At 49.4% G+C, this 26,426-nt stretch overlaps 1 protein-coding gene across 6 annotated transcripts; it reads right to left on the bottom strand.

Annotated features, from left to right (window-relative positions):
- Positions 1 to 1,166: 1,166 nt before the first annotated feature.
- ST14 (ST14 transmembrane serine protease matriptase) lies at positions 1,167 to 26,206 on the bottom strand. 6 transcript variants are annotated; one of them, XM_083877924.1, is made up of 19 exons: positions 25,809 to 26,206; positions 11,872 to 12,031; positions 11,518 to 11,645; positions 10,912 to 10,982; positions 10,344 to 10,504; positions 9,892 to 9,927; positions 9,375 to 9,612; positions 9,100 to 9,239; positions 8,574 to 8,671; positions 8,025 to 8,134; positions 7,089 to 7,219; positions 6,739 to 6,843; positions 5,627 to 5,734; positions 5,161 to 5,274; positions 4,878 to 5,006; positions 4,304 to 4,490; positions 3,393 to 3,667; positions 2,951 to 3,087; positions 1,167 to 2,424 (listed from the first exon to the last, which is right to left on the bottom strand). In XM_083877924.1, exons 2-19 carry the CDS (start codon positions 12,026 to 12,028, stop codon positions 2,263 to 2,265), a joined length of 2,487 nt encoding a protein of 828 aa, XP_083734050.1. In that variant the 5' UTR covers positions 12,029 to 12,031; positions 25,809 to 26,206; the 3' UTR covers positions 1,167 to 2,262. The 6 variants fall into 6 exon arrangements, with proteins under 6 accessions (XP_083734050.1, XP_083734049.1, XP_083734047.1 ...); XM_083877923.1 differs by lacking the exon at positions 25,809 to 26,206 and adding an exon at positions 22,277 to 22,874; XM_083877921.1 differs by lacking the exon at positions 25,809 to 26,206 and adding an exon at positions 19,992 to 20,097.
- Between the last annotated feature and the right edge of the window lie 220 nt (positions 26,207 to 26,426).

The following is a 26,426-nucleotide window of genomic DNA, read 5'->3' as shown; positions in this document are numbered from 1 at the left end:
TACCGTACTTGGGCAGAAAAAAGGAAAAAAGGGCACCACAGTCTTTACACCTTTTTCTGTTAAAGCTTTTTAATCTAGCAGAAAATACAGAGGTTTTTCACTAACTGCACTCTCAATTATATCCAGACGTCCAATGGACAGGGAGGTCACTTTTCAACTTCTTTCTTGCCAAGAGCCAAACTTCCACGTACTTGGGGTAAGAAAGAGTATGGGGAAAAAAAGAACAAAGAAAACATAAAATATGTAGAGGGAGAAACAGGATTAACAAGTTAATGGTTTCTGTGTAGAAGTCCACCAGAAGTGTGGTCAGTGTGCAGAAAATGGGAATCTCCTGGAAAACCGAGAATGCTTGGTCTTTTTTCATGTTATCCTTTATTCTTTTTATATTAAAGCATGGCAGAAATTATTGTAGTGTTCTTTCATGTCAAGTCTTTTCCTGGTTTTTCTCTCCTTTAGGGCCAAACTTCCACATACTCTGGGTAAGAAACAGTATTTTAAAAAGGAACAAAAAAAACCATGAAAAAATAAAAATAAATAAAACTGAAAAAAAAAGTTATAAAAATTTAAAAATACAAATAATAAAAAAATTAAAATAAATAAAAACATAAAAATTAAAAGAAAAATCTAAAAGTAATATAAAATAAAAAAAATAGAAAAAATAGAAAATCTTTTAAAGAGTACAAAAGAACAGCTGGACTGGGATAAGGCCTTCCATTGGCTTTGCTTCCTACTGGCTCTGTCCTTTTTTGCCAACTACCTGCAAGAGGAAAAACAACAGGAATAAAGTTTCAAACAGGATGTCCTTGGCTAAGGCACTTCAAAAAAAGATTTTTAACAAAAAAGTTGGCTAAAAAAGAGCGTCTCAAAATCAAGATACAAGTCTCACAGCTATTTAAAAAAAAAATTGTCTTTGGTGTGTACAACTTGCCAACCCCTCATGTTTTCAGACTTTACCATTTATTTTTACAAGTTGATGACTAAAACCTTGTAGAAAGCTTAAAAAAAATAATAAAAAAAATCCAGGACAAAGCTAAGAATTTTCCCAAGTCCCCTCAGTGTGGAGCTGTCAGCCCCAAGTGTTTTCCCTTTGAGTTTGGTGCAAAGAAAAGTATGGCGTTTCAGGAACATTTGCACAGAAGCTCAGGAAGAACCACAGAACCACAGTATTAGAAAATATCCCAGTTTATTGCAGCATCTCAGTTCTGAGAGTTTTACAAAACAATGTATTTACAGGTGAGGAAAGGACTAACTCAACTGGAGTGTGCTTTGCTGGGGCAGGAACAGATTACAGAGGATAAAGGAAGAAAGTCAGCACATTCATGAGTCACATTTTTCTTTACAAAAGTAAGATAGGTGTAAGGCTGGTGTGCACAGCTGACTGATGTTGTCCTTGTGGGCAGAACCCCGGGAAGAATTCAGTGCAGCCCTTGTGCTCTTCACAGTGACTTCCGGCACCTGGGGCTCAGGAGATGCTGCATCAGCTCAGCTCAGTGTGATGTTAAGGCACAATGTGATGATGCAAATGGCTCTGGATCTCCATGTATGCCAGCAGCTCTGTCTGTGGCTTCCCTCACAATGAGTGATGGTGTTTGATCCCTGCCCTGCTGGCTTTCTTTGGGGTGAGTGATGGCATTTGAGCTCCGCCTGTGGCTTCCCTTGGGGTGAGTGATTGTGTTTCAGCCCAACCTCTCTCTTTCAGGCCTCCAGCTCTGGACTTGGCCATGCCAGAAGCAGAGTTGAACGGAGGACAGAAGGAGGAGACTATGGTATGGGACAAGGGAGGGATCCCAAAAGGAATCCCCCCAAAACTACAGCAAGACTTCCCTTCAACCCCCTCTATGGCTGAACACCAGAGAAAGGGGGATGGACAGCCGTTTGAAAACAAATGCATGACAGAATATACGCTGAGACCTTGTTTTTGAACTTGTCCAATAAAGTTTGTCTCTAAACACAAAGTGTTTGTCTTTTTTTAAAATTTGATTTTTAAAAAAGTTTATTACTACATGTAATCTTGAATGATGGCTCATTCAAATTGTTCATGGGAGCTGCACTAGCTTACCCCTCAAGGGAAACTTCTCCAAACATGGATTTCTAACACTAAGGGATAAACCAAACCACCATCTCTGGTTGCACATGGAGTCCCAGGCACTTGCAGCGAGGTAGAGGGAGAGTTGAAGTTCACAGTAGAGGCTGTGCATGGCTGGCACTGCCAAGTGTCTCTAGCCAGTGCTGTCCAAGAGGTGTCCAGGGAGGGATCCATCCCTAGAGGCCTGTGTGCTCCTGGATCCAGTCTCGCAGGCTTGTGAGCCGGCTGTACACCCCAGGTTTGTTCCTCTGAGCACAGCCATCACCCCAGCTCACCACGCCGGCCAGGAACATCCGACTGCTGGGCTCCACACTGACCAGGGGCCCCCCAGAGTCTCCCTGCACAGAACCACACAGGAGCATAAGCACCAACCCCATAGATCACCCTCATGCAGCGTTCAAGTCAATCGCAAAAACTGAGCAAGAAATAATCAATCAGTAAATCCCCATCTAAGTCAGCTATCGTTACAATCTTTTGGCCATTCCCTGAAACAAATATTTAAGCACGACAGTAAGAGCCACAGTGCCGGAACAAAGAACTATAAAATACCAGTCGAGCAGCCTGGCTTGATAACTAAGACTGAGTAACAGCCAGAAGCTGGAGTACAGTTATACATTCTATCTGGTGAGAAAGAGTCTAAATCCTGTGGTTTTGGGCTGTAGTTTTGGAATCTTAGTCATGCATCGACACAACTTGCTGCTGGTGCCCATTGTAATCTGTCCATTGTCTGAATCCAGGAAGATTCCCATAGATTTGTTTTATGGTAAAAATGTAAATATAAGTGGAAGTACCAGAATGAGCAGGGCTGAGCAAATGCCTGTCTCCCTGCCTAACAACCAGCAATAAATCCAGGTGCTGCCTTACCTGGCAGGCATCCACACCACCAGTTAGGATCCCCACACACATCATGCGTGGCGTCAGCTGGTCTGTCAGGAGCTGGTTACACACGGTCTGGTTGATGAGCCGGATCTCTGCCTTCTGCAGGATGGAGGCTCCCGTGCCTGTCAAGATGGAGGAGCAGCTTAAGTAAAAAACCACATTTTTAAGCAGCTCCCTGTTTTTTCCCCTCAAGAAACACAGAAATCATAGACTTGTAGAATTTCAGAATGGCTTGAATTCAAAGAGAACTAAAGCCCATCTCATTCCACCCCTAGCCATGGGTAAGGACACTTTCTACTAGACCAGGTTGCTTCGAGCCATGTCCAACATGGCCTGGAATGCTTCCAGGGATGTGGCAGGCATAGCTTCTCTTGGCAACCTGTTTAAAATACATCAATGCAGTCCCAAATCACATGCCAGTGCTCACCTCCTTCTGCAGTTGCTCCCCATCCGGTCACCCACAGGTCCTTGCCCACAGGGAAGTTGTGGGTGGCATCGGGCAGGCAGATGGGCTGGACGACGGCCGTAAAGGTGACAGGGCTCTGCAGCTCCAGCACAGCAATGTCATAGTCATAGGTGTAGTCATTGAACAAGGGGTGGGAGATGATGCGCTTGATTTTGCGGGTTTGTACATTGGGGCCACTGAGGTCACCTTGGTCAGTCAGCCCCAGGTAGGCTGTCCATAGGCTGGGGTCTGAGTACCTGCATGAAACACAGGGTGAGACCTCATCTTGGAGACAGCACCGCTCACTACCTTCAACAGTTTTCTTGTGGAATGCCTCTCAGAGTCAGTGTTGGAATATTGTGTGCGGTTTTGGTCGCCACAATGTAAGAATATTATTAACCTATTAGAGAGCTTCCAAAGAAAGGCAATGAAGATGGTGAAAGGCCTTGAGGGGAAGCCATATAAGGAGCAGCTGAGGGCACTTGGTCTGTTCGGCCTGGAGAAGAGGAGACTGAGGGGAGACCTCATTGCAGTTACAACTTCCTTGTGAGGGAGAGAAGAGGGACAGACTCTAATATCTGTTTTGTGGTGCCCAGTGACAGGACCAAAGGGATTAGCTTGAAGTTGTGTCAAGGGAGGTTTAACTTGGATATCAGGAAAAGGCTCTTTTCCCCAGAGGGTGGTCAGGTACTAGAACAGACTCCCCAGGGGAGTGGTCACAGCACCAAGCCTGACCAAGGTCAAGACGCATTTGAACAGTACTCTTGGGCACATGGGGATGGTGCTGTACAGGGCCAGGAGCCAGACTTGGTGATCCTTGAGGGTTTCTTCCAACTCAACTTATTCTGTGATTTTGTGAAATACCTGGAAGCACAGGAATGTGAGACCGGTACCTGATGCCTTGCAGTGGCAGGAAGCAGTGTGCAGCCGACACCAGCCAGCTTGCTGACACCAGCGAGGCCCCACAGATGTGGCCCTGGCTCTTGACATGCAGGCTGACCTGCCACGGCCATTCTCCCACATCCGAATTCTGTCCACCAACAATCCGCGACTTCCTGACGTAGGACCTGAGCCCACAGTCTAGGGCAGAGAAGGAGAAGGGGTGCTTGGTTTCTCCTGTTCCCATCCCGTGCCTCCCCTCTGGTTGCTCCAGGACATCTGGACTGACAGCACGAGTGCCCTGTTACCCATGTCAGGAAGGGCTGATGCTCTATGCACAGATGCTAAATTAGCTACAACATTTACTGGCCAACTCTGTAAAGGGGAGATAAGCCCCTGTATTATTCATCTAAGCCCTCCTGAACAACACAGACACTCCACAGACCGCTAAAGAATGTGTCTTGGATATTTCCAGATCAAGCTCCTGCACCGCAACACCCCAGGGCCCTCTCTGCCACACTGGGGTGTTTCTCTGAGAGGTCCAGCCCAGAATCCCATGCATGTCTCCCCCATTCCTCAGGCACTCACTGCAGTTGTCTTCGTCAGAGTGATCCTCACAGTCCTGCTCCCCGTCACACTCAGGGTTCTGTTTGCTGATGCAGCGTCCACTGCGGCACTTGTACGTGTACTCCTTGCAGGGGACTGTGGTCTGGCCAGCTGCAGGAAAGATGGAGGCACAGGGGTTAGCCCCGGTTCTAGGGAAGTCACATCACCTTCACCTCTTCTGCCCACCCCGTGTGAACACACACAGGAGGGTGCCGAGCCCCAAGGAATTCCATCAGAGGCTGCGTTTGATGGCAGTCACCCTCACCTGTGCTGCAGCCGCCCTCATCGCTCCCATCCCCACAGTCGTCCTTGCCATCACATTTCTGTGTGCTGGGGACACACTTCCCGTTGTCGCACTTGAAACTGTCAGCTGCACAGCCTGGGGACAGAGAGCAGCTGGGCGTGAATCCTGGCAGCACCTCAGCACACAAGACAAGTAAAGCCTCTGCAGCTCCAACAATAGTGTGTCTCCAGTCTCTTCTCCAGACTGCACACCACCACTCAGTTATTCAGCCCTTTCTATTCCTACACCTCTGCTCATCCTTCTTTCCTCTGAGCTCTCATTCACCTGTACCAGTTGAGTCTCCGCCATGCCTGGGTTTTTTTTTTCCTGCTCATTTCCAGCACAGCACTTGATTCCCTCCATCCCAAGAGCCTCCATCACCCTCATTGCCCCCTGTGCCTGCTCGAGCCCCTCAGCCCTTTGTGTGTCTGCAGGGTGAGTCACTCACTACATTGTAGCTCATCGCTGTTGTCGCCACAGTCGTCCACGTTGTCACAGACCCAGAACTTGGGCTTGCACCAGCCGTTCTGGCACCTGAACTGCTTCTCGGTACAGGCTGGAAGAGCAGAGTAAGAATTGCGGAATCATTTAGGTTGGAAAAGACCTCCAATAGTATCAAGTCCGACCTGAGACCGATCACCACCTTGTCAACCAGACCAGAGCACTGAGTGCCACATCCAGTCATTCCCTTGACACCTCCAGGGATGGTGACTCCCCTGGGCAGGCTGTTCCAATGCTAGAAATTAGGGGAGAGGCCTGCAAAAGCACCTGTGGAGTCACCAGTAACCCACCCACCATGGCAGCTCTCCCAGTGGGTCAGCAAGAACTTTGGAATCCCAGCAATCAGCTCGGGACTGTGCACATGTACATAAATACACGACACACTCAGTACATCCACGGTACTTCCACTTTTCTGAAGAGCTGTCGTGTCTGAGGCAGTGGAGGCTGAAGCTGACATCAAAACACAGGAAAGCCAGAGGCAATATTGAAGCAAAGCAATTGCTGCAAGCACTGGGAAAACACCTGATAAATCAGGATCATGGGCCAGCAGCACACTCTTCACCAGATAACTGCCCTCCCAAACCAGGGCATCTCATCCTCTCTAATAAATTGCAGACCCTGGACGATAACACTAACTATAGGAGAGCTCTGCTAATCCAAGAGGAAAACTTGTTGCACATAGAAACACCTCCCATGTGTCCCATGGGTTTTCCAGATGAGCTCTGCAAAGCCTGCCCAGTTGGGTAATGAAATGTGTCCTTCCACACAACTCAGCTCAGCCAAACCCACAGCCAGCAGGATTACAAAGAAAAACACATTCCCTGCTGGGAGGAACTGGAAAGGGAGGGCAATGTCACTGGGAGAGGGCTGGATTAGCAGGAACCCACAGCTCCTATGCTGAGAAGGGATCCCAAATTGTGCACAGGGTCTCACTCCAGCCTGGAGGAAGTGGCTGGTTCCACCCAGCACTGAGTCCCACTACCCAGAACAAGCCTAACCACCGTGGGGCAACATGGCCTTTCCGATGCTGTGCCAAAGGGAAACAAAGGCTGAACTTACTGCAGGACCTCTCATCGCTGCCATCCACACAGTCCAGCCACCCGTCACAGCGCATGCTCCTGTCGATGCAGCGGCCGGTATTGCAAGTGAACTTGCCAGGGCAGGCTGAGAGGGGCAAAGGGGAAAAAAATCACACATGAGCCCTCTTGGTGTCCCCTCTACATCCCTTCCACAGAGTTCCCTATGCCTGCTTATGGCAGAACACAGCAGGAAGATGAGGTTTGCAGGAAAGCAAGGCATGCTGCTATCCCCCTGGAAAAGGCTGTTTCCCGGTTTACAGGGCAGTGTAAGCACAGAGGAGCTCCAGATCCCAGGGAAATCACTTTCCCCACCCCAGTGTTTCAACTCACGGTCGCTGGAGTCATAGGACAGGAACTCGGCAGAGAAGCCTGTGTCTGTGTAGGACTGGTCTGAGTGGAACAAGAGCTCGATTTTGTTGGTGGTACTGGCCACCACAAATTGGGAGCGCTCCCCACAGTACCTGCAGGGAGAGAGCAAAGGGGAGTCAAAAGAGCTGGAGGTCAGCACCAAGAAAGACTCCTTCTATCCCTGATCTCCCTCCACATCCGGGGAGCTGAGGGGGCAGGAGAGCAGAGAGCAGGTCTGATCTCAGCACAGACTGCTGGGCCTCAGGGGCTGAATTCTGCTGCTGCTGGCAGAAGGTTTGGGCCAGTTATAAACACCAACTTATCATCTTAGGAAAGACTGGGAACAAGTTCTTCCACATCCCTGCCTGCCCCGTGATGTGTCTGATCTCAGATACATTGGACTTGTGCAGGATCCTGTCTCACCACAGGCGGGTGGGATCACGTACATGAACAGCACTGCAGAGGCAGGTGTTGACTTTGAAACCCTCTCTCTGAGGCAGGGTCAGCTTCCTTGTCCAAAACATTGTGAAACAAGATTAATCACCTGCCTGTGAGGTACCAACTTCCCCCTCTGGCCCAGCTTATATCAGGCTGGGGAATGCGTCAGGAAATGCATCACAGGATACAAAGGCCCTAAGAATGGAGAGCTGCTCATTGAAGCAAACCTACCCCAGATGTTCCTGCCTTCCCATACATAAGCTGTATGCTGTGATGCTCCACACAGTCTGGCAGGGGTTCAGTTTCAGCACACCACAGAACCAAGTGTGGGGCTCCTCACTCATCATGGGGCAGTCCTGGGCACCCTCCTCCCAGCCCTGACAGCACCAGCACACTTGTTCCCACAGGAGATTAAGGAAAGCACAAGGTTCTGTTCAACTGAACGATGCCCCTCCATGGGTTCAGTCACTCAACACCCACCTCGTGCCATTAATCTGCACGTAGTCTTTGGTGCAGGAGCTTACTGGGATCCCGGGCTCCAGCACAAAGAACATATTGAAACGCACTTTCACATTCTTTTTGGAGGGAACCTGCAAAAGGAAGCACAGTGTCAGTGGGATGTTGCTTTCTGGAGCAAGGAAAAAGGAATAGTTTCACAGAAAGAGGAATGTGCTTGGGGGGAGGACAGAAAATAGCTGAAAAGGGGAGGTCAGTTTTCTAGCAGGAGAAGAAACAGCTTCATAAAAGTGACTGAGTCACCTTGGCCCCAGAATCCCCAGTGGAACAGATATACAAAGGGGTGGAAGCCAGACCTCTGATATTCAGCCAGTAATTGGCCTGTCCCAAAGCCCACACTCTCATCCTTCCTGTGTAAAGTTACAGGATATTTCATGGGCTTCTGTGGGGTTCAGGCCTTTTGCAACCTCTTCTGCCCTTGCCCCCAGCTGCTGCAAGTTCCCTTGCACCATTGTCCTGTACAACCAGGGTCATTTGACAGACTTGTTAAGGGAAACAGAGGGCCCATCTCACCTCAATGTTCCAGACACAGTCCATGTCCGGGGGATAGTGTGCTGGGTAATAGGGAGTTGTGAAGGTGCCGCTGTCTCCCTTCAGGGTCCCACCGCAGGCTAAACACAAGCAGGAAGGTAATGACAAGTTAAGAGATTTAGATGTGGTTTTTCCAAGCCTCAGCTGGCTGTCATAGGAGGCAGAGGCAACAGCCTCTAACAAGATAAAGTCACTCTCTGGAGAGAGCAGCTCTGCCCCCAGGCTTCAGAGAACCCAGGAGATCTACTATGTGCTTCTTGTATACATCCATCTGCATGTATAACTCAACATAAATTCTCATTTTTGCCTCCTCAGGGGACATCTTTACCAAGCAGCCAAGAACGCTGTAGGCAAGGCAAGCACCAAGAGGTGACCTGCTTCCAGGTGCTCCAGCCCTGGACACACCCCTGACAAACTGACTGCAGCCACAGCCACCTCTCTGTCCAGATGCCCATGGCAGGGAGAGATGGGGAAACAAGCCAAGGCCTCACCTTTCATTTTTGCTCACCTTTCATCTTTGGGAGCTGGAAGAACTCAGCCTTAAAGCCAGGGAATCGCCCCTCCTTGTTGGTAACTAATGTGACTAGCATGACGTTCTGGGAGGACAGGAAGGTCAGATTGTAGGACGGAGCATAATTCCCACAAAGCCTAAGAAGCAAAGGACAGAATCTATAAGGCACTGCTGCACAGGGAGCCTCAAGCAGCACAGCTCCGGTCTGAGCAGCGGCGGGAGCAGGACATCTCAGGATCACTCTGGACTTGGTGCCATACAGGAACACCCACCTAACCAAGGCGTGGGGCTCCACGGGGCTCAGAGAGTCGTAGACCTTGATGTAGTCACTGTCATCTCTGCACGGCTCCAGCTCCAGGGTCTTGAAGGTGAGACTGATGCTGGAGCTGGCATCTGCCCTCAATGCCCAGTAGCAGAGGGCATTGTTGGGGTATGGGCTGTTGGGGAAGCCTGGCGTGGTGAAACTGGTGACTTCCCCTTCCTTGGCGTGAAGGGAGAACATGCAGCTGTCTGCCCGGAGAGTAGGGAACAGTTAACAAAGCAAACAAGTTTTGCCCTGCCTTTCCCTAGCATGCAGAGAATAATTCCTGCATGCTATCTACAGGGCAGATGGCTCTTCCTAGATAACAGCAAGGCCTGTGCCACAGTCTGTCCAACCCCAAACCAGCTCCAAGGAGCACACTGGGGTCTCCCTTGCATGCAGAGCACCTCTCTCCAGACCCTTCCCCATCCTGCAAGAGAAACACCACCCTAAAGAGACCACTGAGATGGAAGAAGAATTGTACTTACTGTCCCGGGCAGAGTGAGCTATGCTGGGGTCCACAGCTGCAGGAGAAAACAGAGAAAACAGGCATCACCCTTAGGGCTATGGGAAATCCCTGGGCACAAAGCCAAGGCTGTTCCTCAGACTGTCATTGATCTGGCCTCGCTTGTGGAGTCTCTCCCTACAAACTGGCAGGGGAGGCTGCTCTTGCCTGGTCTCTGGCAGCTGAGGGAGAATTCGTCCCTGTCCCTCTTCCCTGGGCTCAGAGAAGACAGAGCCTTCCAGCAAAGGGGAGCAGGTCTGTGCAGTCCCCTTCAAGCTCTACATCTTATTAAGCTGTGCTGTGACACCCAGGTCCTTACACCACCCTCAGGGCTGGCTTTCCCATGGGAGGCCTGTGACCAGCACCTTCTCCTTCCAGAGGAATATCCCAGCTGGTCCCACACAGAGGCCCAGGGACAGCAGAACCAGTACTCACGGAAAGCGATGACCGACTCCACCTTCAGGATGGGATTTCTCAGGCGGGGGTTCCACCTCTGCACCAGGCTCTGCTTGTCAGCCATTGCACTGTCCAGGCTCTCTTCCCGGTACTTGGGCACAAGGAATTCTGACCAGTAGTAGGCAATGACACTGCCTTCGCTGTGGAAAGGGCAGTTGTGGGGTGAGGGCAAGAACAAACATGAGAGGACTCATACACCACTAGAAGAAGGGACCAGACTACTTGATGAGCCGTTTTTGGAGCCTGGTCACAGGGAAGGGAGAATTTCAATGACAAGTTAAGCAAACTGCCTGCCAGCCCAGGGAGTCTCTCTCAATGCTGCCAAGGGACCACCCACTGCAGTTCACTGCACCACACCTTAATTTTCCCAAGACATCTGGCAGAAAACAAAATGCATTTTCAGGTGAATTTTTACTGCTCATCCTTTCCTGTGTCACTCAGGATGACTACTGGGGTGCTTCCATCCCAGCATCCTGGGAAGGAGGGTAAATGGCTGGTGTAATATCCCAGCATCTTGGATGGGGTTCAGGCCATGCCTAACACTCACCTGAAGGCAGTGATGACTGTCTCTTTGTGGTAAGGACCAATATCAGCATGATTCTTGTAGATCTCCTCCACCTGAAAGTGTTATAAAGGGGTGTTCAGCATGTCCCAAAGTGAGGAAAAGGGAAAGGCTAAAGACAGACAGAGCTCCAAGCCTGTGAAGGAAAACCAGGGTGCATGAATCTGCAGAGCCAAAGAAAGAAAGAGGGAGAGTTGAGAGCCCCAGAAGAGCCCAGAGCTGCCCATCACAGCCTGTTCTGACCCACTTCACTCCAGTCTTCCCTGGGGGAAGTAAATCCCCAAGTCTGAGTGAAGAGACAAGACCACCCACAGCCTCAGCCTCCTTCAGACAGCCGTCTGGCTCAGTTCCTGTCCCTGACTCATCCAGTGATTCTGGGACATGCCCTCGAAGTTCCTATGGCACAGGGAGATGCCGTGGCACTGGGCTGGAGTGCCCAACATCCAGCTCCAAGGAAGGTCCCTGGTCCCAGCCAGTGTGTCACAGCAAGTAGGGAAAGCTCCAAGGAATCTTACATGGCATAACCCCATGGCCATGAGGCAAGAGAAAAATTCTTTGCTTGCAGGAGGAGGAAGGCAAGAAACCTCTTACCGTGCTCTTCACCTTCTTGGCCAGCATATTAAATTCTGGAGAGCTGGAGTTCTCATAGGCATCCAGGAATTCCCAGTTCAGAACCCGCAAGTGGCCATTGAAAACCTTCTGGATGGGTGTGTTCCTATCTAGAAGTGAACAGGTCACGGTCAGGAATGCCAGTAAGGGCTGCGACTGGTGTCACAGTAGATGCCTAGTGACAGCAGTTGGGGCAGGGAGGTGGAAGTGGTGTCTCCAGAGCTTGAGAGAGCACATGTGAGCAACACCGGGTAACAAAGCTTTTTTTTCCATGTGAATGGATACATTTCCAGCGTGTCACCCTACGTGTCACCACCCACCAGATGTCACACTCACATTTGAAGTGCCAAAACAGGAGGCCAGTGGTGAGAGAGACAAGCAGAAAAACAATGATCAGGACGGTGACGACCACCCGGCGCTTTGGGCCACGCTTCTCCATCTTCTCGGAGTTCATGGCAGGGAGGAACTCCACCCCTTCATCCAGGTTGTTCATGTCCTGGGAGAGAAGGGAAGGCAGGACAGTGGGAAGGCTGTTCCCAAAGGCTGGCATGGAGTACATCACCACACAGCAGCCTGAAGCACATTTGAAGACAAGGAACGCGGCAGCACTGAGGGCAAACCTCAGCATCAGCAGCTCCACAGCCACGGCAGGACAAACCCTGAAGGTTTCTTCTTTGCTTTTCTGCACACCTAATTCCTTTTTGAGCCTATTAAAAGGTCACGAGCTTGAGCAAACTCAGGGGCAAGTCCACATACCCTCTGTGACCACAGCAAGTCACAAGCCCACAAGCTCCAAGATCTGCCTCAGCAGATGAAACTGCAGAGAAACATTCATCCCCACAAAGTGCTCACTGTGTGCAGGTATGTCACCCACAGCTCATGGGGCACAGCATGCCATAAATAGCATTTCCCTAAAAGAAGAGATCAAGCTGCTTCCTTCCTTTACATTTTCACAGTCCTCTGTCATGCCTCCTGGGCCACCAGTACATATGTGTTTCTGTTTGGAATCTCCCACGCAGCACTAACACTTGTTAAAAGAAATAAACCAAAAAGCTAAGATAAACACACTAAACATCCCCACAGCCCATGAGCCATGCTCTCTGGACAAGATGTGGAAGAGAGGACCGAGGAATGACGCAGGTCTCGCTGTCATCACTACCCCATAATGCGCTGGGTGAGGAAGTAGATGTGTTGAAGCATTGAGCTCTGTATCAGCTGTAAAACCATTGGTACCTCAGGGTTTCACCTTCTCTCACCTCTTGTTCTGTTCCTCCATCCTTGCCCTGCTCGTGTATCTGCACCTCTGATCCAGGGGGGGCTGGAACAGCTGCAGACCCAGATGTTTTCAGAGGATCCCACACAGCATCCTTGGTACTGTTGGACATCGTGGGAGCCCGGATTTGCACCCACCCTGGCACTTCCTCTCCTCCCAGCACTGGCAGTGGTGTGGGCAGAGCTCACCACCTTCCCATTTTCTAGCAGGCATTCAGCAGCTTCCTGGTCTCTGGAACCTGAGCACGGACACCACGGCACAAAGTGCCAACTTGCACAGATCTGCAGCATTTCCACGTGCTCTGTGCTCCAGAAGGGTAACTCTGTCTCCACAAACACAGGGTTTTGCCTGTCCTCTCTCAGCCTAGGGCTCACATAAACCTACGCCAATAGCTTCAGTTAATTTGATGCAAATGTCACAAGCCCCTAAATTCAGGAAAAATATGGACAAGGGGGATATGGCTTGATAGGACATGGGGGAATGGCTTTGAAACAAAAGATAGCAGGGTTGAACAGGATACTGGAAAGAAATGCTTCCCTGTGAGGGTAGTGAGGCCTTGGCAGAGGTTGCCCAGAGAAGCTGTGGCTGCCTTATCCCTGGCAGTGTTCAAGGCCAGGTTGGACAAGGCTTGGAGCAGCCTGGTCTAGTGGAACGTGTCCCTGCCTATAGCAGGGGGTGGGACTCGATGGTCTTTAAGGTCCCTTCCAACCCAAACCACTCTGGGATTCTATGAAAAACAACCAGCAAAGGGGATCCTGCCAACAGAGGGACCTCTGAGCCTGCTGTGCAGACATAATGAACAAGCCATCCTCACTGCATTTCCTCACTGAACTTCCAGTAGGTGCTTCATCTTATCTTTTCTCAGCCTCACCTGGCAGGAAAACCCAGCTCCCACTTGAACCATTCCCCCACTTCTTTTGCCCGTTTCTTCACCCAATGCCTGTGCTCTCCTCCCACCCTCCACACCCAACTGCAGCCTCTCCTCCTTGCAGTATTTGCCCGGGGCCCTTCACAGCAGAAAGGGAAATGGCAGGCACCTTACTCTGAGTTTTTGTCAAGGACACTGTAAGTCTAATCCTCTGCTAACACCAGAAGACCACCAAGACCAGAGCTACCCACCAGCTGCTCTCAGAATCCTCCCAGTTTATAATTTGGTGGTTCAGGGAAGGAGCCTTTGTTCGTTTTTGAGTTTTACTGCCTAAGGCTAGGCAGAAAGAACTGTTTCCATCCCCAAAATCTACCCACTTCCAAAATAAACAGACCTAACAGGGCTGCAGAGGACAACCCCATGGGGAATGCCCTGAATCCTTCTTTGGCTTCTGATCATACAGGAGAAGCCTGAAGATATAACTCAAGGAAACTTTGAAACACATGACACACGAAAAAAACCTTCAATACACAGAGACATCCTAAATCAAGAAACTCTTCAATCAAAGCCAAGACTACATGGAGTTTGACACACTGTCTTCCAAATATCCGTCTGGCTCCTACCAGTTTTCCTCACATAATAAATCCCCCCAAACCTGGTAAAGAGAAGAAACTGGTCACAAAACTCGCAAACACATCCTCTCTCCCTCCCACAGGGCTGCACACAATGCTGAGCCTTCTCAGGACTTCCAAGATGTTGCTGCTGTTGGCAGAAAGCAAAGTGTTTAATTCTTTATTAACATCTGCAGGAGCCTGTGGCAAGAAGACAGTCTGAGGGGCTTAAATGATCTATCAGTTTCCCCAGATGTCCTGGAGTCAGCAAGGAAGAATTGCAAAGAAAACCAATTTTCCATAAGAAAACCCTTCAGCTGCGGAGACCTTCAGCCCTCTACAGAATTCCTACACTTCAATTTCACCAACAAACTGCCAGAAAAGAATAAGGCTCCGTGGCAAGCAGGAGCTCCTGCTGTACAACACTGCACAACAATGTGGCTGATGCACTGAAACACCCCCTTTGAGCCAAAGGTTGTGTCTTTGCAGAGAGAAAACACTCCCAGGGAGAAAATTGTTGCTGTGATTAAATAAAAAGGCAAACAGAGCTCCCCTCTGCCTCCAGCCCACACAGGCACATGTACTGCTGCTCACCACCTGCTCTTTCTTTAGGCAATTTCTCTGCCTTCCTTAGGAAAAAAAAATTAAAAAAAAGAAAAACGTTAAACCTGTGAGAGTTTACAGCATGCCTTTGTCAGGTTGTTCTTGCTCCAAAGTTGAGCCAGCAGCAGCTCAAGAGAAATGACGTGAGACTTCTGGGAAGGTTACTTTTGTTTTTCCTCCAGTACAAGGTGCATGCACATGCAGCCACTCACAGTCACTTGCCAGAAGTTATGTGCGAAAACAGGCAGATAGGAGACACGATCCAAAGAGGCTTCCCTCCCTCCTTGCCCTCTGTGTTGTATTCCAGCTCTCGTCCTCTCCCATTCCCATACCTTATGGATGCCATTACGTTCCTCAGCCAACACGGACACTTGTGTGAAGAGCCCTCACCCATCACAGCCTGGGTAAGCAACAGACATTCCTGCAAACTCTTCCCAATATCCAGTAAAGGATCTGAAACATGCCCCAGACACTGCTGGAATGAGGAATCAGGCCATGCAGAAGGTCTCAGATGAGGCCCCGTGTCCTGAACTCTAAGAGGCCGAAACCTCCCTGTCCACGCTCAGCACAAAAAAACACCCATTTGACGTGAGGACTAGACTTGCCTGTGCACCACGAATGCGGCTCAGCCTCTGCCCCTCTCATTCCCTGTGCTGCACGTCGCCTTTGCTCCCAGCTCTTGGGAGAAAAAATACCCTGCCACCATCCTCTGAGCTAGATGGAAACCAGACAAAATCACATGCAAGACAGGCTCAAAGATAACAGTTAAATCAAGAAAAAGACAACTGGAATGTTAATCTCCTTTAGTTGATGGCTGCTGCACATTTCCCTCACGTGCTCTGAACAGTGGCAGCTGTAAACCAGAGAGGAACTGAACACGTCTTGCTCTCACCTTGTCCATGGCTCCTCCAGAAACCGTCTCTAGCCCCAAGTGACTCAAGGTCTGACTGTCTCACCCTTCTCAAGGAAACTGCTCCAATAAACATTATTAACAGAAAACCTCCCTTGATATTCTCTCTGCCTTAGTCACTGGAGCAGTTACTTCCTCTTGCTCCTCCTCACTCAGTCCTTGCTGGTACAGCCAGGCTCCCCACACAGGGTCAGAGGGATCTGGTCACAGATTAGCTGATGTGGCAGCAAAACGAATCAGTGAAAGGTTCAGACAGGCACTGCCCTAGTTCTCTCATGCCTCAGTTTCCCCTGGAGTATCAACTCCATGAAGAAACTTGGAAAATAAGTGCACAGAGATGGACTTATTGAGCACTTGGAGGGCTCCTGCTCCTCCATGCAGAGTCTGAGCTCAGTCCTGGGAAGAGTAGACCTCCCACTTCTCTGCAAGCCACACAATGTATTTTTAGACAGTAACTGTGCTCTGTCCAACTGGACAAACCAGATGCAGAAGTGACTAATTCTGTCAGCAGGAAATGCAGCTGGCACATGGGGATGGTGGGAACTAGCTATGCACTGGAGATCTCATGGGAAAGCTGAGAGATCCTCCTGCAGTGGGAGATCACGGAAAGGCTGGGATAAACCATGGAGTACATCACCCAAACATATTGTGTGCAAAGCAGGGGTCCCTCTGGGGACCTCCATAGAGGCTGGTTTCTGTCTTGTTTGGCAGTCCTACCAAGAAGGTGATATGTCCTAGGCACCAAACCCCTCACTGTTCCTCTCTTCTCCAAAACAGCTGCTCCATCTCTCCCTCAGTGTCTGCACCTGTTCACAAGACCCTGACCCACAGAAGGACTGGGCTCCTGGCCATTAGTTTCACCTGCCCCTTATGACCACTACGTAATTTTTTTCATCCAGTACCAGACATGAGATTCACCTACTTCCTTTGGCTTTCCCAACTCCAGACTCTGCTGGTCTGCCACAGGACTCTCAGGGCCAAAGCTGCCCAGATCATACAAGGTAAAAGCAGGTGTGCAACCAAATCAAATCTCACTGCAAAAAAACATACCTGTCTGATACCAATGTACCCAGCCGAGGAAAGGAACCCATAAAATGCCAGGCTGGAGGAGGCGTAGGGAGGTCAGACATGAAGCAGAGTCACTGGACTGCATGGTTTGACTCTTGAGGGTAATTACAACTTGCAGATCCCAGCCTGTTTATCCAAGAGGCAATTCCCACCTCCCCTTTTCCAGCCACACCTGCCTCGGGTGGTGTTCAATAAAAACTAAAACAAATACCACAGGAGAAATGAGAGGAATTAAGCCTGTCGACTCAGCCACAATCTCAGGACACAGCCAGCAAGCCTGATCAGCTCAGGAGACCAACAGGGTGGGCTTGTGTGGCAAAAAGACACAGAAAAGTTGTCTTTTCAAAAGCTGAGAATTCCTGGATCACCCTGAAAGCCAACAATAGCTTTGCGGTGCTGGCATAAGGGGAAACAGCCTGTTTCCCACCAGAAAAAGTAAAACAAATGTAAACAGTACGTGTAACTCACTTCATAGCTCAAGTACAGCTACGCCACCCTTAAGTCAACTTCTGCACCAACTCTTGCAGCAAACCCCAACAACTCTTCTGGAAAAAGATCTGATAAGATCTCCTCACTTCTCTTCTTACTCTTAAAAACAAATACATGGAAACAGCACACATGGGAGCAAAGCTTACTTAACACAGCATATCCATGCTGTGTTGCCCCACCATGGGCAGCAAAGCACTGAAGAAACTTTGCCAGTGCATTATCTTTGGTCTTCAGTTCTTAAGGGCCATGAAGCTATAAAATGATGACGTCAAAACTAAAAAGGGAATATGGGGCAAGAGCTCAAGGACAGAGTCCTCCAGACTGTGTATCTTCCAGGCAGAGAGGGCAGGTGCAATAGTGAAAGATACAGGTCGCACACACCTATTTCACACACTAAGTTTGAGCTTAACCCTCCATAGCATTTGATTGTCTTGTGACCACCCTGAGTCATATGAGAAACCAAATTCCTTTAGGATTATTACAGAAGAAACTCATGTTAATGTTTGCAGAGATAGCACAGGCTTGGCTTGCTGCCCCATCCAGGCCGATCGGTGCAGCTCTGTCCTGCATCACAGCAGCTCAGAAAAAGCTATGATGCTTCTGTGTGTCTGCGGTAGCAGGGAATTTTACATTTAAATTTTAGCAACTCTTGAAGAGAAGCTGGGACTAAAGGTACCCTACAGCCCTGATCTGTGTAGCTATGAGCCATGAAATTCCTCCTTACAAGACAGTGATGTCCCAAGAGCAGCAGAGTAACATGCCACAGATGCAAACAGCTCATTTAAATCACTCGTACGTATTTTCTGGTACAGACAGAATTGTCTGGAAAACAGAACCGGCTCCAGCAGCTTAACCAAAGCAGCTGAGCCCCAGACCTTGACCTCCACAAATCCTTGCGACACTTCACTCATTCCTACAGTTCTGAGGTAGATCAGGACCACGAGTCTCCAATGTTTGAAGCCAACAGCAAGTAAAACATGAGCAACTCCAACCAGGAAAATCTCTGTCTGCCAAACCCATCCCTGTTGGCTGCTCCTTCCCCACCCCAGCCCATGGCCCGGATATGGCAGGACATTATTTCCCAGTCTGTCCCTGGCAGCCTTTGGATGGAAACAATACATTCCACCCTGGGCAAGGGGAGAACCTTTGTTCCAATACCTTCCCCACAGCTAGGCCCTCAAAACACTCTCGCTGTTCCCTTAAGGGTTTTACAGAATGATCATTCATTTGCTGAGCAAAGGTCTGGCCTCAGCCCTTTTCTCATTGTGTCTTCCTTATCCCTGTTTGCTTTTGGCACCAACAGCAGCCAAACTGGCCTGAGCACCACCTCACCTGCCAGCCACTACCCCAAGGAAACACTCTGCACGGTTCCAAGGAAGAGCAGCAGTTTCTCCTCAGCCCAAGAACTATGGCAGCTCCTTTACCAGCACAAGAGGAGACACAAGGCATTGCAAAACCACTCATTTCTGCCACTCTCATGTTTATAAGGGGCCAAGTCCAACAACAGTCCACAGGGGACAAACTCCTTGGGTTGCTTCCTGCCAGGAGGGCAGGTACTGTCTTCAGGGAAGCTGTTCTGAATCAGACCAGCCCCTCTTGAACTGCCACAGGGGGAAAACTGATCCAGAAGCAGGGAAGGGACCCACTCAAGCCCTCAGTCCTGCATAACGACAAATCAGAGCACAAAGCTACCTTCTGCCAGGAGAACAAACCAGTCAAGGAAGATCATGTCCCACAAGTGTCACTCTGACCTTGCCAGGAACAAGGAGCTTGAGCTGAACTGCTTCAGTGAGAGCATCTCCTTCCCACTCCCAGCCATGGCATAGACATGTGCCATGACAGTGGGACTGGAGACAAAAAAAAAAAAATTCTTGCTGCAGGCCAGCTTTTTGATCAGTGCCAGATCCAGCAGCTCCTTTGTCGCTGTGAGATAATAACTACTAAAGCCAGGCCTTGGAGACAGACACTACACAGCCTGCAGGTGGGGTGGGAAATGCTGCTGTCCTGCTTTAATCCAAAACTCTCTGTTTGGAACAGCTCTGTGGAACAGAACAGGCTCCGGAGGTGCAACCCAGACTCAGCTGTCCCTGCCTGCTCTCAGCCAGGAAGATCTACACAAGAAGCTTACTCAGGTCTCAGAACACACTGATAATGCAGCGGTTAATTAATGAAGCCCCACAGCCCTCGGATAAAATTGGTCCTTACAACACTTGAACAGGTTTAGTTGGATCTGTTGCTAAACAACCCAGAGACAGGCTCTGCACACAGCTCACCAGCAGAGTTTACCTTTACTCACAAACCCAATGCCCTCAGCTTAAGCTGAAACCAAAACCCCTGGAGCAGCGGCAGCGCGGACACCAAGGAGATCCAAAGCCAGTGCAGACAGGTGTAGAACTCCGCTTCCCCAGAGCCGGGGTATTTTCTGCTCTGCAAAGCTCAGCAACGTCCCCCAAAACTCAGGTGCTCCTGACCTTACCCAAGAGTGAGGTGGAATCCCCCCCTTCCTGAGGGATCCAGAGCCACCTTGAACCCACCAGGCTCGAAGGAACCAGAGCGAGCAGAGGACGAGGCAGGCAGCTCAGCCAAAGGCCGGCAGGTGTTCTGGGAGCTCCCCGCGTCCAGGTGTGCTCTCACCTGCAGCTGGGTGCTGTACCGCACGCCGGCACCATTGGCCGGGGGGCCGCGCTCCATGGCCAGGGCAGTGCCGTGCGGCTCAGGCCGCCATGGTGCGGTCGCTCCGGCCTGGGCACGGTGCCCAGCTCCTCCTTCCCGTGCTCCTGGCAGGTGCGGGCAGCCGGAAACACCCTGCGGGCGCTGTGCCGCTCCCGTGTCCAGCAGGGGCTCCCGCCTCTCCTATCCACAGAAATAAGGAAAAACACCGTGCCCAAAAAGCTGCGCCCAAAACCCCCACATCAGTTCTGCATCGTTCAAGAGGGCCTTCAGCCACAAGCTTTGCTTTAGGAAATTAAACCAGAAAAATCTGTCTTTTACCAAGAGAAGCCACCCTGCAGTCGGTAGGAGAGCTGGCTGGCATGCAGACATGCACAGTTCCTAAAGAAAAGCTTTGTGTATCCAGGGTCTCATCCCTCCTCAGGTGACGACATTATCATGCTATGAAACCCTGCTGCAAAGAGGGCACTCTCAGCAGGAACAGACAGTTTTCCCCAGAGGTAAGCATCATGCTCCCAAAAACATTTGATACGCTCAAAAGCAAAATATTCCCTTTTCCCAGCCTGAAACCTGCCCTCAGCAAGGCTACAGACAGCACTGCAGGAATGAGCGTTCTCTTGGCTAACAGAGACCGGATGCAAAGTGAACACAGCAGTGCTGCAGAAACTGCAGGTGCACCCAAATGTGGCACTCAGGGGATGCTCACACAGCAACAGCCCCTGGGGACTGTGTAGTTCAGTATTAAACAGAGAGGGAAAGGAGGGACTGGAGTTCTGAGAACACTCTAATGCAGGTTTGAAAGAATTTGTAACACTGAAAGCTGCATTCAGTCTTACTTCACCATTTACCCCTTCTTGAAAACATGATTCCTACATGTACACTCCAATATTTAGGTTTCTCACATTCAAGAGCAAGTCAGGATTAAAATAGCTGGATCAAACTCACTTTTTCATGGAGAGGTTCTTCCTTTCTCCATCTTACCTGTGACAGTCCATATGAATATGTGATATGCCCATCAAAAGTTGAACTGGCGACCCTACTACTGATCCAAACCTTTATACTCCAATTACATCCAGCCCTGAAACTGAATTTTTTAAACACTTCAACGCTTAAAATTTCCGAGAACTCTGGTTCTGGTACAACAGGAGTTGGTGATCACACGCAGGAAATCCCTTGCTGAGACTCCTTTGTTTTCCCTTGCTCTAAATTGTCTCCTGCGGAGCAGTTTAGCAGGCTTTTTGCAGGTGTTTTTTTGGGGAAAAAGACAGAGATAAGAGTGAGGTCTCTGATCCTGCTGTGGTGAAAGAAACGTAACTTCTGTGCTCTTGTAGAAACACATAAATCGCCTTCCCTGCCCCCTCAGCAGCTGCCTGAATTCCACCCACCGTGTGCGAACACGGCACAGGAGGAAGCATCCCTGGATTTAAGGTACTCCCCCTGGAAAGGTGCTGTGTTAGTCATGCTGCTGATGTCAGGAGCTCTCAGCGCTCCCGCTGATGCCCAGCCCTGCCCAGCGCTGTTTTTACAGCCACTCCCTTACCTGCTGGCTGCAGACAGTCTTACCCCCGTGAAACAGCGTATTTTGGGTACAAACAGGCTGCTCCCAGCTGAACCACTGCTCCTGCACTCTACACATTTTTCCTGTTTGGTACGTCCACTGGTCTCCTCCAGGCTGATGCCAGGCAAACACCCATGCTCAGGGGGGATGATGAGGGCAAAATGTGAAGATGCAAAATCCCTGGTTCGACACGGAGCTGTGAAACGCCCACCGTTTCCTGCCATTCAAGCCACTGACATTTTACAAACTAATTCATGAGTCCTTTTTGAACAAGGGGACACAATCACCGTGGGGAAAACCAGCAAGCAACACACGTGCTAAATGTAAATATTACATAGCTGGGAGGCAGCTGGTTCGAGGCCTTTCAATACCAGGACTCCCGTTTCTCTGTTGCTGGAGCACAGGGATTTCCCTCGTGGCTGTGCTGCAGCCATTACGGTGCCACCGTGGTGGGAACAGAACAGGTCCCCTCCTGGGCACTGCACAGCCCCAAAACATACAATAACAATTCCCAACCTGTCTTTTCTTTTTTTTTTTTTTTTTTTTTTTTTTTTTTTTTTTTTTTTTTGGTGAGAGACTGCCATGTCTGACAGAAGGATGCCGTGCACAGGTGAGGAAACGCAATGAAGCATAAAGTTTCCTCAATTTCAATTGTGAAAACGCAATAAAGCATAAAGTTCAAGGCACTCACCCGCGTGCAGTGGCAGCAAGGCAGCCGCAAAGCCTGTTTGCTCCCGCTGGAACCAGTTTATCCAATAAAAGCTGTCACCTCCTCCTCGCGTTGTCTCAGCGGAGCCACAACACCATCTTGAGAGCAGACCCGAAGTTCGGGAGGAAGGAGAGCCCGGAAATCTGAGAACGAAGCCCGGCTTGGGGAGAATCTGTGCGCGTTGCAAGAGCTAAATCGCCCTGAGCTCAAACTCCAGACAAGGATCAGCTGCAGGAGCAGCAAACACTGGGCGGGCAGGATCCTTCCGCATCAGCTCCCAGCCCTGGGAATGCCGTGCACGTGAAAGAAGGGAAGAGCTGCTTACATAGAGAATGAAGGGCGGCTGCCTGCGGGGGAAAGTCTTCTAGTGGAGGCAGTTGCTAGGAATTCTAGCAAAGGAGCACCATCCATCCACACCAGCGACAGGCCAGATTCACTCAGGGACAAAGGCTTTTCCTTCCCGTAGTGTGGCTCACGGATTGTGCTCTTAGCGCGACTCTCAAATTCAAATTTCACCGACAGTGCCCTCCCACCCAGATTCCTGCCAGACAACCCCGAAACCACCCCATCTCAAAGGTTCAATCCGGTCCAGCAACTTCCAAAGCATTACAAAAGACTGGGAGAGAGATAAAACTCCCAGGTGTCCTGTTACTTTGCATTCCAAAGAGTAAATAAAAGGCTGACTCAGTGGGAGGAGAGGAAAACGTCATCCAGCAGCGCTGTGCTTTCCAGCTGAACAGGCAGCCCCCAGAGCAAAGGCTGGGTACCGCTGGGGATGGGCACAGTCACCTTGGGCTGATCCAGCCCCTGCATCTGCAAGGCGAGGAAATAACTACTGACTGTGGAGAATGGGAGCTGGAAAAGTGTAGTGAGTTGCCCTCAATTGGCCACACGCCGGTTTGGGGCCACTCCCCTTCCCAAAGCTGTTGAAGGATTACTATGTCATTTGCATGGGAACTCCTCCTTTGATCTTAAATGCTTCTCTTATGAGCTCGGGAATGAGAGCCCTGCTCCCAAAACATGATTTTGGCAGAGATCAGAAGTAGTGTTGCCCTCCTGAGATCACGAAAGCTGGCCAGAACCAAGGGGTCTAGTGCCCTGCTCCATCATGCTCATCCCATCATCTCTGGGATGAGCGTGAGAGCAGCCACCAACACACCGCAGACAGCGCCTAGACTTGCTTCCAAAATCCAGGAGGGTCATTTGCCGTGCCTGTGCTTCTGGTGCCAGCCTTCTGTCAGTCATGGGGCTCCCAAAGGAACACAAAGCACCAGGAAACAGTAGAATGTAAGCTTGCTACCAGGACTATAAAGACATCCAGGTCTCCTTGAACTCTTCAATGGCTCGTGAAAGCAGAGAACGTCTTTTGTGAGCTCTGAATCAGCAGCAGCAGTGTTTGCCAGCCAAACTGTAAATGCAAGAGTGGATAGACCTGACCGCCTGGTTTCTGGCACCATGCGTTTGTAAACCACTGGGCACGCCCAAGGCTCCAAGTCAGGTGAAGTCTGCCTTCTAACTGCGAATGTGTAAACTGAGGCCTGGACTTAGCTTAAAGCAGAGGGATGCAGACCATGCACTGGAATGGCCTTTTGCTTGTTTGTTTGGGTTTTTTTTTTCTTTTTTTTTTGTTTTGTTTTGTTTATTACAAACAGGCAGAGCTGCCTCAGCTTCTTTTTTCTGCGATATCTTCTTCTTTTCCACAAGTTCAGACTTTGTGTCGGTTTTTACAGCTAAAGACAAACCATGCAGCTTGGACTTTTCACTAACTCCCCTTGTTTCCCTCACTTTGTTGGTGCACAGCACCAGGGATGTAGGTTTTTGCTGTTTCATGGCCAGCTCCTGCTGTCTTTCAGACAACAAACTGCCTGATGTTCCAGCTGTCCCAGGGTCCTGGACACTGCACATGCTGTTGATGTGCCTACCTAAAGCAGAAAAACAGGATGTGAGCTCTCCACCAGATCTCACCCAGATCTTGAGGTGAGAATCAATTCGTGCTCTCCTGGATATCATTAGAACTGCCTGCTGGCTGGATCGTGCTTGCAGACCTGCTCTAATCCATCTTCCACCTCAAAAGCAGCATATCCGGGTGTAATATTTGCCTGGAAACTCCCTTCCTCTCACAACAATCTATTCTACCATTAAGGTGTCTTTTGAGTTTTCACAATATCCAACTACATCTCTCTCACTGCATGAAAAATTGGTGAACTGAGAAATTCTCTATAGTTCAGGTATTTGTTGTTGACTCTCAGGGGCTGAAGGACTGAAGCCCTCGGATTCCTTCCACCAGATGGCAGGGAGATGTTGGGAAACATGCCTTACCTTGCAACCCATCTCAGCTCCTGAGAGGAGATAGCACTTCCCTTGGAGAATCTAAGAACTGAGACCACTGCACCCACCCACTTGTTGTTCTCTGTGATGCTTGACTTAGAGCATAAAAAAGCAGGAAAAAGATAAGCAGAGATAAAATCCAGTCCTAATGCAAACTGTGCAATTCTTGACAAAACTGTTAAAATTCAGGTCCATAGACACAGTTAATGGAAGTTTTTTTCCCACTGAAAGGACTGCCTGGGTTTGCTAAGTGAGCAGAAAACTGTGCCCTTTCACAGCACCCCCCACCCTCCCCCCCATCTCTTTGACTCACGTCCACAACACAAGTTGAAAAATAAGAATACAATTAATCGTAATAAATCCCATCAAGCAGCCTAATTCGGCTTTGTAATAATTACAAAGGACTCATCCCTCTGACTTGGGGCTCTCTTGGTCACAACTGCCTGAAAACAGACTAAACTTTCCTGTTGCCCTTCAAAGGAATAGGGTGCTATCTTTCTGCCAAGGAAATACTTAGGGTTTTTTGGGAAATACTCAGCTTTGCACATTAACACTTTTCCTCCTCCCAGCCATCCTAGCAGAGGTTGGAACAACAGACCAGCTAAGTTTAGGATTTTTGGTAAAGTACACAGGGTGCAATGATAAAAGTGACAGGACAGATTACAGCCTTTGCACCAGCACCTTCACAGCCATTTCAGGCACCATCCTCAGCTGGAGGTCACTCTCAGTACAGGAGCACTGTCAGAAGCAAAAGCTCAGCCTACCAAGTTACTGATTGTCATTAAGCTACTCAGGACATTCCCAGCCATGAAACAGAACTTACTTCTTTACACAAACAAAGGGAGTGCTGCAAAGGGAGATCAGTCATTCGTGAAGCTGCAGTGACTCGAGGGCTTGTGACTGTCTCATGCCCATAATTTTACTGTATAATTGAGTACACAAGAATAATTCTCACCACAGGCTGACATACAAGCACTTTGCTTAAGCAGTTTAAAAGCCGTCAGTGCAAATTCCTTTTTTTTTTTTTAGCAATCAAGCATATTTTTCTATATATAGCAGCATATTTTTGTATGTATGTCTTGTAAATACTAAGCAGCCATTGCTTCCCCAAGCACAAACTGAAAAATTTTCCACTGTTGCCATAAATTGCTTCAGAATGACAAACAGAAACGTTACAGCCACTTACCAAATTCCAAACAATGCTAGCACCTTGCAGGTCCCTGTTAACTCTTCAAGCAGTGTCAGCATGCAGGGAGAACACCGTGACCACCAGCAGGTTTGCTCTTCTATTTTCCAGGCCCTGATGGCCTTGCTGTGGGGCAGCGCACAGCCACTTTTTGATGCTCCTCCACGGTCTGGTTGGCATCTTCTCTAAGTGTCATTAGAAAACCACCTGGTTCTGGAGCTCTGAAGGACAAAGCTCATTTCTACTTCAAGGATCTTGGATCTGGCAGGTGACCTATTCTGTTCCAGGTGCAAACTGGAGGACAGTGAGAAAAAGTAACGTTAGAAGATACGGGTGCAAGGCTCACCAAATTGATTTGGTGAACACTTCCAGACATAAAGAAACAAACTAGTTCTTAAAATACTGACCTCTGACTGAGTTTTAGTTTTCAGGCCTCAATGCAGGATGCCATGTATAAAAATTAATCCAGGCCCAGACACTGAATGGGTCACTTGACATAACCTGCGTCATCCCTAAATTAATAGCCCAAATTTGCACAACTCATGCAGAATTCCTTTAACAGTCCACAAGACCAAGTGGCTCCATCCAGAGGGTGATTCACCCTAGAGGAACAGGAGG

This window comes from Zosterops lateralis (assembly GCF_965231275.1).
Source record: "Zosterops lateralis genome assembly, chromosome: 25".
Taxonomy (NCBI): domain Eukaryota; kingdom Metazoa; phylum Chordata; class Aves; order Passeriformes; family Zosteropidae; genus Zosterops; species Zosterops lateralis.
This window is presented reverse-complemented; position numbering and strand designations above follow the sequence as displayed.